Here is a 12,809-nt window from a genome sequence, read left to right on the forward strand (position 1 = left end):
AGCGTGCCCAAGTGATCTATGACACTGATTGCATGCACTAGTCTTTTTCTTGGCGTGAGTTCGAATCCTGTTGTTGTATGTGCTGACAACCTTTTTTTTAAACACACTCTTTTTGTTAAACCAAACGAAACTTGACAGACTGAAGACAGACAAACAATATTGAATTTAAGTGTTTCAAAAGTTAATTGGCGAATACAAAAACTTTTAGCAGGGACTGCAGTGAACAAATAATCTTAGACGAAAATATAGTGGTCAAAATTTTGTGGTAGACTAGAAGTCGTTAGACGGAACATCATTGTGGACAAATTGTCTTGGTATTGAACTGGTGAAAACAAAAATGTGTTGACGCTCAAGAATGTCTTGCCAAATCTTTCTGTTTCTCTCCAGGTAATGTACTTGTACTACCTCCTGGGGTTCAGACTCCTTGGTTCTAGCGCCAACATTGACGTTGAGAAGGAAGAGAAGGAAGAGAAAGCTCCCAAAACTCACCAGCCGAGTGTCAGAAACAGAAAAAAGAAAGTGAATAAGATCAAGAAAAGTAACATGCCACTCAAGCAGCTGTTGATGAAGGTGCCGCCTGAACACTATGAACAGGTAAGAAGCTTAACTTGCAAGAGATTTATAAGCTAAAGTACACTTGACTACCCGGCGATATCTTGCACTGTGGATAGGTTCTGAGATGGCGGAGAGCATTATGTCAAGGACCGGAGTTGCCTGCGGGTTGTATATTATTTTACATTTATTTTTGTCAAAAACTAAATACCTTCTGAAAACGAGGCAATGGTTACGTCTGCTGCACACAAAAGCAGATCAACGCCTTTTTTGTTGTCAGCAATGAAAACAAAATGATCATACATTTGATTGAACGTTGTTGTAATAGTCAGTACCACAGATGACTTTTAAAACACACATTTCAGCTGGTTGAGACTTCAGAGAACACTTTCATTCTGACCTTGGACGGTGACGTAGACTTCCGGCCAGACTCTGTGAAGTTACTGATTGACAGGATGAAGAAAAATAAAAAAGTCGGAGCTGTGTGTGGTCGAATTCACCCCATTGGTTCAGGTGAGCGATTTAGTTGCAAGCTTTTTTAAGAAAAAAAAAACGTTATTTTTTGCCATTAACCCCAAGCATTGTTTAAATTGGGCTCAATAAAAATATTCAAACTAAACTCAAAACATGATGTTATAGCATTCGTATTTAATACAAAGAAATAATAAATATTTTCAGTAAAAACTCAAAGATTATCGATCAAAGAAAAATATGTAAAGTAAATGTTAATCTCTTTAGGATTAGCAACACAACACATTTCACCACTATTGGTTTCATCCCCCAGGTCCTATGGTATGGTATCAACAATTCGAATACGCTATTGGTCATTGGCTTCAGAAAGCTGCTGAGCATGTGTTTGGTTGTGTCCTGTGTTGTCCAGGATGTTTTAGTTTGTTTCGAGGCTCTGCTGTCATGGATGACAATGTCCTGAAGATGTACACGACTAAACCCACCGAAGCGAGACATTTTATACAGTTTGAACAAGGTGGGTTTCAGTTTGGATATTCTTTTCCACGTCATAGTTTAAACATCAACATATTTATTGTCCAGCACTTTAGGTATCATAATATTGGGAATAATCCCCCTAAACTGAACAATGTCACTTTCCATCCTTTAACTTCCCAATGTAATTTCCAATACTGACATAATGCCACAGTAGACGCTTGCCATAGCCATTGGAACACTTTTTCCTGAAACAAACTGTCACAAAGATTGAGTGAAAAATGGACATTGGTCATCACTTAGGAAGTATTACATTTGCAGGTACTTGTAAAGTTGACGTTCAAGCTATACTATTCATCAAGATCAGTGGCGTCGCCAGGGGGTAACATGGTGACACCTATTTGGGGGTAACACCAAAGTGATAAAATATCAGGAAAAAAAAAACCCGAATCGGCGCACATTTTGCAATTGTGTGTCAATAAAAAATGTGGGAAATTAGATCTTTGTAATTGTATTATGTAATTGTATTATGTTTCCATTAGGAGAATTAATAGGAGAGAGTTTATTTTGGGAAAGAGTGATGGAAGGTAATCGTTCCTTATCTGAAATCTTTTTCCGTGGTGAGCAACGTGCTGAGACTATTCCCTTAGAGCAAGGGAAAGAAACCATGCGGTCAGTGGCGTAGCTAGAAATTGGTCATCATTTGGGGGCCCGGGGGGGGGGGCTTGACCTCTTTAGAGATCCTGCATTTCGACATTCGACATCATGACATGAGATAATGGCGTAATATTAATATTTGGGGGGCACCCCTCAATGGGAGCCCGTGGGAATTTTAAATTCTTCCCCCATCCCCCACTATAGCTATGCCATTGCCTGCAGTGTGTTTTCAGGTCTTTTTGTCCCCGTACAAGGAATAACCCGAACATGGACCAGTTCTTCCTCCCTGACAAAATGTGCACTATTGTTGATTCCTCCTCTCTGCAATGGCGGCATCTTGTGTGTGTGGCAATTCTCTTACCGATTGCACTAGGTGATAAGAACCCTAGTTTCGCCTTTGCTCAATATGCCAACATTTTTCATCATTTTTTGTTTTGTCATGCTAACTCCGCATTTAAGAAAAGTTCATATTTTTTTGTTGTTTTGTGACAGGCGAAGACAGATGGCTGTGTACACTATTACTTCAACAAGGTCATCGTATCGACTACAGTGCTGGAGCAGACGCCTTGACCTATGCCCCGGAAACTTTCAACGAATTTTTCAACCAAAGACGTCGGTGGTCGCCTTCAACTCTTGCCAACATGATGGACCTTTTGGCTTCCTGGAGAGAAACAGTCCGTCTGAACGACAACATCAGCAGAATCTATGTCCTCTATCAGGTTGGTACATAGCGCACATCATACAGCTTCCTGTGTTTAAATGCGTTTTTAAAGTGTTGCGATTGTAAAATAAAAAAAAAAAGGCATTATTGTAATCTAATATTTCCAATGTTTCCTTCAATATTTAGTTTGTCCTTATGGCATCGTCGATCCTGGCGCCATCTACTGTCGTGTTGATGATCACAAGCTCCTACCATGCTGTCATAGGGCTAAGCAACATGTGGGCCTATATCCTCTCTATTCTTCCTGTTGCCATCTACACAGCTGTATGTCTGACTACCAAAACAAACACACAGGTAAAAATCGAAGAAGGGATACAGTAATGTTCCATGGCATATGTTTAAATAAAAACAACAAGAAAATTAAAAAAATACTTAAAAAAACAACAACCTATATGAAGCATAGTTGTATCAATTCGTTTGAATGTTATTCAAGTTGTAATAGATCTAGACAAAAAGAAAACACACAAAAAAAAAAACATTAAAATATAAAAAAAGGGGGAACGACCTAAATTTGAACTTATGGTTTAAGCCTTCTCAAGCTTCTCAAGCCAACACTGTAACCACTCTGCTAGTGGAGAGCTTATAAACATAGTTCTCTATTGTTTCTATAATCTCGTCCTAGTTTTCGTGTTTGTGTTCACTAAGACTCAGACGACGACATATAAAGGGGACTAATTCAGCTTATACCAACACTTCAGTCAAGTAAAATTTCCAATTTGTTAATTTTTTTAAAAAGAAATAATTGTGCAAAATTTCAGACTGATCCGAGATTAGATGTGGGAGAAATAACGTGTACAAACTTTTACCAGAATGACAGAGTGAGTTGATATAAGCTTTGTAAAAAGGCTAATCCCAAAAGAATTCAATGAATATAGTTTTTTTTTTTTTTTTTTTTATTTCTATTAATTCTTTTCTTGTTTATTTTTATATTGTTAAAGCTCTAATAATTTTGCTCAAACAGATTAAGGTCGGTGCTGTCTTGACTGCCATTTACACTGTAGTCATGATGATAGCTACTGTAGGTACCATCATTTCCATAGCGACAGAGAACTTCAGCAGCCCTAACGTCGTCTTCATCACGGGCCTAGGTGTCATCTTCATCAGCGCTGCAGTGCTGCACCCCCAGGAAATCTACTGCCTAGTGTACGGCGCTCTTTACTTCCTTGTGGTGCCGTCCACCTTCATCCTGCTGACCATCTTTTATTTGTGTAATCTCAACAACGTGTCCTGGGGCACCAGAGAAGTCCCAAAGAAAATGACCCCCGAAGAGGAGGAGGCATTAAAAAAAGCGGAAGAAGAGAGAAAGAAAAAGAAAAAGTCGTGGAATATCTTCACCATGATCGGACTCATGAATATCGTGAACGAACTGCGCGAGGTGATTCGAAACATTTGGGGCCTTCGAAATGATCTGCAACAAGGTCAAGGCCAGGTTGACCAGACACAACCACCAAAACCTGCTGAACCTCAGAAAGTGATCAATGTGGAACAGCCGAAGCCCAAAAAGTCGAAAAAAGAGGTCACTGGCTACGAGCCAGACCCAGACAACCCCTTCTGGATTCATTTGGAAGAAATTGGCAACGGTCCAGTCGAAATGTTGGACAATTCGGAAGAAGACTTTTGGAAATTTCTGATCAAGAAATATTTGTATCCTATTGAAGAAAACAAAGAGCAGAAGGAGAAAATAGCTGCAGATCTTCTGGAAGTTCGAAACAACATTGTCTTCATTTACATCATGCTCAATTTTCTCTGGACTGTCATTGCTCTTCAGCTGCAGAACTCGGAGGATGCTCTGAAAGATTATTACATAGTGAAGAAATACGAGCCCATGTCTCTCCTGTTTTTGGTGATATTCGCTTCTGTTATGGTGGTGCAGGTCTGTACATTTTTACATTCATTGTAGATTGTATGGGTTCATGAAATATACCAAAGTTATTTGTTTTTTTAAATTTCCATGCTCTAGTTCTTTCAGTCCCATAGTGCATCATGTGTTAAACTAACGGGTAGTGCATCATGTGTTAAACTAACGGCTTGTTGTTTTTTTTTTTGAACAAGTCGAGGAAGAAAGATGCAATAGAAAATTATGAATCATAATGAAAACTTGCAATAATAGAGCCTAAAACAAAACAATAAATAAATCCAGAAAATATTTTAAGTAACAAAGAATTGTTTAAAATCATGAATGAAGTCAAGAGTTGTCTGTCCACAGTTTGTTGGAATGGTCATGCATCGTTGGGGCACATTTCTTCATCTTATGTCCAGCACACGTATTGATTGGTTCAGTGGAGCACATTCGGAGGACGATTTTGCCAGGTAAGCTGAACGAACCAAAAGCTCCACCTTTACCTTAATATTTTAGGATAATGATAAAAGCATGTTAAGAATCTCAAAATATCAACTGTATGAACAAGAAAACTTATATCTTACAAATGATACCTTGCAACTGTTACCTAACTTCTTCCTTTCTTTAATAAGACAGCTAAACCTAACCTTTCCCAACTGGTCCAGACAAGTGATAGTGTCATAGCACATTTAGAAAGTGTTAGAATCATAGCGCATTGAGAAAGTGATAGGGTCATAGCGCATTTAGAAAGTGATAGAATCATAGCGCATTGAGAAGGTGTTAGTGTCATAGTGCATTGAGAAAGTGATAGTGTTATAGCACATTTAGAAAGTGATAGAGTCATAGCGCATTGAAAAAGTGATAGGGTCATAGCACATTTAGAAAGTGATAGAATCATAGCGCATTGAGAAGGTGATAGGATCATAGCGCATTGAGAAAGTGATAGGGTCATAGCGCATTGAGAAAGTGATAGGATCATAGCACATTGAGAAAGTGATAGGGTCATAGCGTATTGAGAAAGTGATAGGATCATAGCGCATTGAGAGAGTGATAGGATCATAGCACATTGAGAAAGTGATAGGATCATAGCGCATTGAGAAAGTGATAGGTGTCAGGGTTATGTTAAGGCCTTAGCTCGTTTGCCCGGGCCCCTGACATTTAACCAGGCACCTTCGTGCTTACAATAAATAAATGACTCACTGGTAACAATGTAAATATTTAATGATATAAATATAAGTATGATGACAAACTAATGGAGTAATGACATTGAATTTGGAACATTTTAATACTGTGAATTTATTAATTAAATAATAATTCTACCCCTTGCTGTCCCACAACGTACACATTAATGTTCGAAACACAACACACTCTGACACTGCTGTCTTTAGTCACCAGCGTAGACTTCCAATCCCAAGCTAACTCCCTGTAAAGACAAAGTAAAGACAAACTAGAAAGGTCTAGTAGACTATCACTATGGCATCGAAACAACTGCGAAACGCAGTTATGCCTTAGATACTCACCCTAAACAGGGGAACACAGAAGAATCTCAACAAACGTTACACCAGCAGAACAAAAACACTCCATTAACTTACAAGCAAGGCAACAAAAAGAAAGTGCGTTCAAAAATAGTGCACTTAATACACATTGGTGCTAGAATGCCATAATCTACGCACCGACATTCCCCCTCTCCCCCCAAACTGGTTCTTACAAAGTATGGACCAGTTTCCGTACCTCAAACTGAAAGAAAAGTAAGAAGATATCATTGCAGCTACAAGGTAAGCACATCCAGCTAGGGAACATTCATCCGCATTAACATCACTCTTCCAAACATAACAACTTAGAAGAAAAATTACCAATGACACTTTTTACCAAAGTATCCACATGACACTATGAACCATTCACAAAATCACAATCTACCAACCAATCAAATTTAAAATGCATAATCAGCAAATTTATGTCAATAATACTAAATGCAACATAATATCATCTAACATAAAGTGCAAACATTTTCAAACAACAATGTATACATTGGAACCATAAAATGCATAAGACATGTATAAAAACAATACATAAGTATGTAGCTCATGTAGCTGCGTATTTGAAAGTCTATAGTAATCTTGAACACAGATCAGCAAGCAGATTGTCCTCCCCTTTGGCATGAACAACATCAAAGGAATAATCCTGCAACATCAGCGCCCATCTTGTAATACGTGCATTGGTAAAGTTAGTGCTCCTAAGGTAAGATAAAGCCTTGTGGTCAGTCTGGAGATGAAATTTTTTTCCGGCCAGATACCTGTCCAATTTTTTTATTGCATATACAATGGCCAATCCTTCCCGTTCAATGATAGAATACTTCTGCTCCCGAGGCAACAACTTACGGCTCACAAATTTTATAGGATGCAACATACCATTCACACACTGGCTAAGAATGCCAGAGATCCCTTTGTCTGAGGCATCAGTCTGGAGATAGAACGGTAGAGAAAAATCAGGCAAACGAAGAATAGGATACTTACATAGACAGGCCTGCACTCTCTTCAATGTCTTCGCACACTCACAGCTCCAGTCTACTCTCATGGATACTTACACAGACAGGCCTGCACTCTCTTCAATGTCTTCGCACACTCACAGCTCCAGTCTACTCTCATGGATACTTACACAGACAGGCCTGCACTCTCTTCAATGTCTTCGCACACTCACAGCTCCAGTCTACTCTCATGGATACTTACACAGACAGGCCTGCACTCTCTTCAATGTCTTCGCACACTCACAGCTCCAGTCTACTCTCATGGATACTTACACAGACAGGCCTGCACTCTCTTCAATGTCTTCGCACACTCACAGCTCCAGTCTACTCTCATGGATACTTACACAGACAGGCCTGCACTCTCTTCAATGTCTTCGCACACTCACAGCTCCAGTCTACTCTCATGGATACTTACACAGACAGGCCTGCACTCTCTTCAATGTCTTTGCACACTCACAGCTCCAGTCTACTCTCATGGATACTTACACAGACAGGCCTGTACTCTCTTCAATGTCTTCGCACACTCACAGCTCCAGTCTACTCTCATGGATACTTACACAGACAGGCCTGCACTCTCTTCAATGTCTTCGCACACTCACAGCTCCAGTCGACTCTCATGGATACTTACACAGACAGGCCTGTACTCTCTTCAATGTCTTCGCACACTCACAGCTCCAGTCGACTCTCATGGATACTTACATAGACAGGCCTGTACTCTCTTCAATGTCTTCGCACACTCACAGCTCCAGTCGATTCTCATGGATACTTACACAGACAGGCCTGCACTCTCTTCAATGCCTCCGCACACTCACAGCTCCAGTCGACTCTCATGGATTTTCCACGACGTAATAATTCCGTAAAAGGAAAAACTAAATCCGCGTGTTTTGGTATAAACCTACTGTAGTAGTTAATTAACCCAATCAAACCACGAAGTTCCTTTTTTGTACTTGGAGTCTTAAATTCCAAAATCTTTTTCACATTACTATGATCAGGTTTGACAACTCCCTGTCCGACACTATGACCTAGAAATTTTACATTAGTAAAGCCCACCTCCAATTTGGCGGGTTTTAATGTAAATCCATTCTTTCTTAAAGCACTAAATACATTACGAACACTTTCAATGTGTCTGTCCCAGTCCTCACTGAAAATACAAATGTCATCGAAATAAAACAATACATTTTCTAAACCTCTTAACATGCGCTTAACAATCTTGTTAAAGTGATTAGGAGCACCGCTTAATCCAAAGGGTAAATAATGGAACATATAATGTTCTCCCAAAACTCTAAATGCTGTAAATGGTTTGCTTGTTTCACAAATTGGAATTTGCCAGTAACCCTTAGTCAGATCCAGTAACGTAAAGTACTTAGCTTTATATAGCATGTTGAACAAATCTTCTTGTTCGGGAATTACCTCAGCGGGTATTTCAGTAACATTATTTAATTTTCTAAAATCAATACAAGGTCGCAAAGTTCCGTCTTTCTTTTTTATTATAACAACGGGTGCTGCATAGGGAGAGTCTGTTGGCCCTATAATTCCCAAATCCAACATGCTGTCAATCTCTTGCTTAACTTTATCTCTTAAGTGGATAGGTACCGCATATGGTTTTAAAGTCACAGGTTTCGTATCAACCAATTTAATTTTAAACTCTTCGACCTTGGCTCTACCAGGAATATCAGATATTATGTCTTTAAATTCACTCAAAATGTCATCAACTTGCTTCTTTTGTATAGCATTCAAATCGGGATTAATTTTGACCTGCGTCAACACATTCCCGCCACTCATTTCTTCCGACCTAATCTCTAGCGTTGGGATGTTAGCAATTACATCTTCATTCTCCCCATCCTGCTCATCAACTTCTTCCCCCACAACTGATACCATGTTAGCTGATAAAAGTTCATTTGTATCCTCAGTTTCAACGTTTGAATTGCTTACTTCCTTTACCCTACAGTGATATTTCATGAGTCGGTTTATGTGATACACCTTTATCTTATTTTCTTTCTCAACAACGTAATTGAACTTTGATATTTTATTCACCACCTTATACGGGCCTTGCCAAAACACGGACAGCTTATTGTCTCTGTGTGGCTTGAGGACTAAAACACAGTCACCCTCATTAATGTCTCGTCTAGACGAATATTTGTCATATTGCATCTTGTACTTCTTTTTGTTTGCATCGCTGTTAGATTTAGCAATAGAAGTCACCTCTGATAATCTTTGTTTTAAGTCCACTAAACAAGTGAACACATTCTTATATTCAGTTTCTTCTTCAGCATTTACAAATACTTGCTTCAAAATAGCCAGTGGGCCTCTCATTTGTCTTCCATAGACAAGCTCAAATGGCGACAACCCCGTTGTCTCATTAGGTACCTCTCGGTAGGCGAACAATGCTGCACTAACTTTCCGGTCCCAATCATGAGGGCTATCCTGACATACTTTACTTAAAAAGGATTTTAAAGTAGAATTGAGCCTTTCTATCATACCATTAGAGCTGGGGTGGTATATAGTGGAGTGCACGGGTTTAACTGAGAAAAATTCGCACACCTGTTTGTACAATTCGGAAGTAAACTGGGGGCCTTGATCACTTAATATTTCTATAGGTAGCCCTATTCTACAAAAAATATTAGTTAGTGCCTCAATAACTGTTTCTGTATTTATATTCCTCAGAGGTATCGCTTCTGGCCATCTGGTAGCGACATCTACCACTGTCAAAATATACCTATTCTTATTGTCAGTTATCTCCAATGGCCCAATAATATCTGTAGCAACTTTGTAAAACGGAGTGGTAACAACATTCATTTGGCCTAGCTCCACTCTGTCACAACGACGCGGCACTCTAGCTTTCTGACAAATATCACACGACCTCACAAACTCTTTTATGTCTTTATCTAAACCTTGCCAGAAAAAATATTTGTATATTTTACTTTCAGTCTTTCTTAATGACAAATGCCCTGCTAATATACTCTCATGAGTAGTTTTCAACACAATTTCTCTCTTAGCTGAGGGTACAACTAACTGTCTTTCTTCCTCACCAAACTCTCCCCTAAATACTCTGTACAATAGTCTATCAAACACTTTATATTCCACACTTCCATTCTTTTTATTATCTACACAATTGTCCACATGTCGCCCCCATAGATCTTTTAAAGACGGATCACTCAGCTGTTCACGTAAAAAATCATCACTCGTACCTAAAACATCACAACAATCTTGCAATATTCCACACTCATTTACAGGGCCACTATCATTCTCTCTATCTTTCGCTGACCTAGTTACTGCTGCGCAATCAAACTCCTGACTCACATTAATATCAACATTCCCAAGAATCAAATCTGCAACAGGATCTTTAAAACAAGCAACCACATATTTCCCAACAATGTAATCCGACTCAATACTTACACACGCCAATGGGTAATCCCTGACTGTCCCATCGACAAGCTTTAATTTGTAAGTACCAGGAATCATGTCTTTCTCACCAACTAATGAACTTCTAATTCCTATAACACTCGAACCAGAATCTTTCAAAACAGACACACTTATCCCATTTACTCTTCCCTTTTCAAACTTCAGCTTACCAACAGACTTATCACGTAATGACTTATCAACATATGAAAAAGTTTCTCTCTTACATGGGGAAAAATACTCATCTCCTTTCCCTAAAGTACAATTTCCACAATTTTGAACATTACGAGGACTACTCAGTCACCTATACCTTACTGGTGGACCTTGATCTCTATTTGTGAAACTGGTTCTATTTTGGTACACCCCATTGCCCCCAGTTCTACTGCTCCTGTAATTAGGTGTAACATAACTTTGTCTCACAAAACTGTTACCTCGGATTCTACGACCACTACCATCAAACTGTCTCTGACAACGCCTTGTTGAAACATTTCTACTGGGTCCTTGCTGATTAGAAAACGTCGCAGATGATGTCCCAGGTCTATCATCAACATCAGGAACAGAATTAATCATGGACGAACGCTGAGGACATTCTGCCGATTTGTGGCCACTCCTATTACAATTAAAGCAAATAACCACGTTTCTTTCAGCAACTGGATTTGTATTCATCCCAGGCTCATCACACGCTGCCGCAACATACACACTGTCTTCGCAAGCGACACACCCCCACTAGCGACCTTAAACCCTTCAATAACATCAATCATATCATCAACTGTGCCTTTCTTACTTATTATCAGTTGCTTGTACACATCTCCTGACACATTCTCAAGTATCCTATCTTTTACCAGCAACTCTTTCACTTCTTCCACAGTCTTGCCTACTTCAGCCATTTTCAACCAATTGTCCAACGCGTTTCGCAGCTCGGTGACAAAACCCCTAAAATCGTTCTGTCGTGGTTTCACCCGGTGGAACCTCTTGCGGCAGGTTTCCGCGTTTATATCCGCATGTCGCAGTAATACAGCCCTCACTTCCTCATAATTTTCATTCAAAAACAGACTGTCCCGCAGCATACAGTTTCTTAGAAAGGTAGTTAGTTTATAGGACAAGAGCAATGACCATTCCTTTCTATCGATCTTGCATCTTGTTGCGACGGCCTCAAAGTGTGTTAAATATGCCATCAGGTCATCGTCTTCCTTCATTCCCTGGAAGCTCTTGTCAAGTTTATCTAAAACATTTCTAGGCCGCACCTCTGCCTGCGTTGCCGTCCCAGCCGCTGTTGCTGACTTTTCCTTCATTCTTTCTAGTTCCATCTCCTCTTTCCTCTTGAGTTCCTCCCTGGCATCTCTTTCTTTCCACCTCTCGTGTTCCTCACGCTTGGCCTTCTCCTCACGTTCAAATCTGGCCTTCTCCTCTGCCTTCGCCTCTTTCTTAGCTTTTTCATAGTCTTCTTTCTGCTCAGCCACATACCTCTCCAACCTTTCACCTTCGTACCCCAGAGAACTACCATCACTTATAAACTGAGCAGTAATTGTCAACCTAGTTTCCATGGTAAATACAATGTACACTACTTGGCTGTATTATATTTAAATTATATACAATATGGGAACCAAAAAAATTCTACTAATTGTACAAGAGATCAACTAAAGCCTAGAGCCTGCGGTTAAATGGCAAAGAAAGAAACCTATCTGTGCAGTATCCCACGTCGGAGGAAAGTGCCTCACTCAGGCCACAGCGTCGAAATATAGTTGCCACAGGACAATCCAACACAATACTAGTAGCCTCAGACTTCAGTAGTTACCAACAGCCTCTTTACACTCATGTTCGCTTGTTGCCGGGAGCGAGAAGACACTCATTCGAAGGTGAAGCACAATATAGAAAACAAGAAAATACAAATGCGTTTCAATCTTGCAATACAATAGTTATATAGTATATAGTACAGTATAGTTATAGTGTTATATCACTTATATCACAAAGGATGTATTTATTGTATTTATCTGCTACTTTCGATATACATCGTTGCCAATGGTACACAATTCAATATTAGTACAGTAGATTGTGATGCATTACTATGTAAACAATTATTAGATTGTAGACACTGCTGCTACATAATCAAGTAACTAAAACTTATATAATGATTGAAATTATAGTTCTGTGACTGGTAGTCACAGCCGGACTCG

At 39.4% G+C, this 12,809-nt stretch overlaps 2 protein-coding genes and 1 long non-coding RNA gene across 4 annotated transcripts in view; 1 reads left to right on the forward strand and 2 right to left on the reverse strand.

Annotated features, from left to right (window-relative positions):
* Window positions 1-12,809, forward strand: part of LOC106070518 (chitin synthase chs-2-like) — a 36,930-nt gene that overhangs the window by 16,945 nt on the left and 7,176 nt on the right. For both annotated transcript variants that reach the window (XM_013230445.2, XM_056032492.1), the window contains exons 15-21: window positions 388-594; window positions 918-1,065; window positions 1,337-1,537; window positions 2,644-2,870; window positions 2,999-3,166; window positions 3,834-4,745; window positions 5,079-5,182. In XM_013230445.2, the coding sequence (XP_013085899.2) occupies window positions 388-594; window positions 918-1,065; window positions 1,337-1,537; window positions 2,644-2,870; window positions 2,999-3,166; window positions 3,834-4,745; window positions 5,079-5,182 (1,967 nt within the window). The remainder of the gene's footprint in view (window positions 1-387; window positions 595-917; window positions 1,066-1,336; window positions 1,538-2,643; window positions 2,871-2,998; window positions 3,167-3,833; window positions 4,746-5,078; window positions 5,183-12,809) is intronic.
* LOC129926747 (uncharacterized) lies at window positions 5,916-11,101 on the reverse strand. The gene is made up of 2 exons (XM_056032499.1): window positions 6,233-11,101; window positions 5,916-6,135 (listed from the first exon to the last, which is right to left on the reverse strand). The coding sequence occupies exon 1, from the start codon at window positions 10,696-10,698 to the stop codon at window positions 7,993-7,995; it is 2,706 nt and encodes a 901-aa protein (XP_055888474.1). The 5' UTR covers window positions 10,699-11,101; the 3' UTR covers window positions 5,916-6,135; window positions 6,233-7,992.
* Window positions 5,916-12,437, reverse strand: LOC129926748 (uncharacterized). Its single transcript, XR_008778477.1, has 2 exons — window positions 12,314-12,437; window positions 5,916-7,172 (listed from the first exon to the last, which is right to left on the reverse strand). It is a non-coding gene; the product is annotated as an uncharacterized LOC129926748 (long non-coding RNA).

Source organism: Biomphalaria glabrata, chromosome 1, assembly GCF_947242115.1.
Source record: "Biomphalaria glabrata chromosome 1, xgBioGlab47.1, whole genome shotgun sequence".
NCBI lineage: Eukaryota > Metazoa > Mollusca > Gastropoda > Planorbidae > Biomphalaria > Biomphalaria glabrata.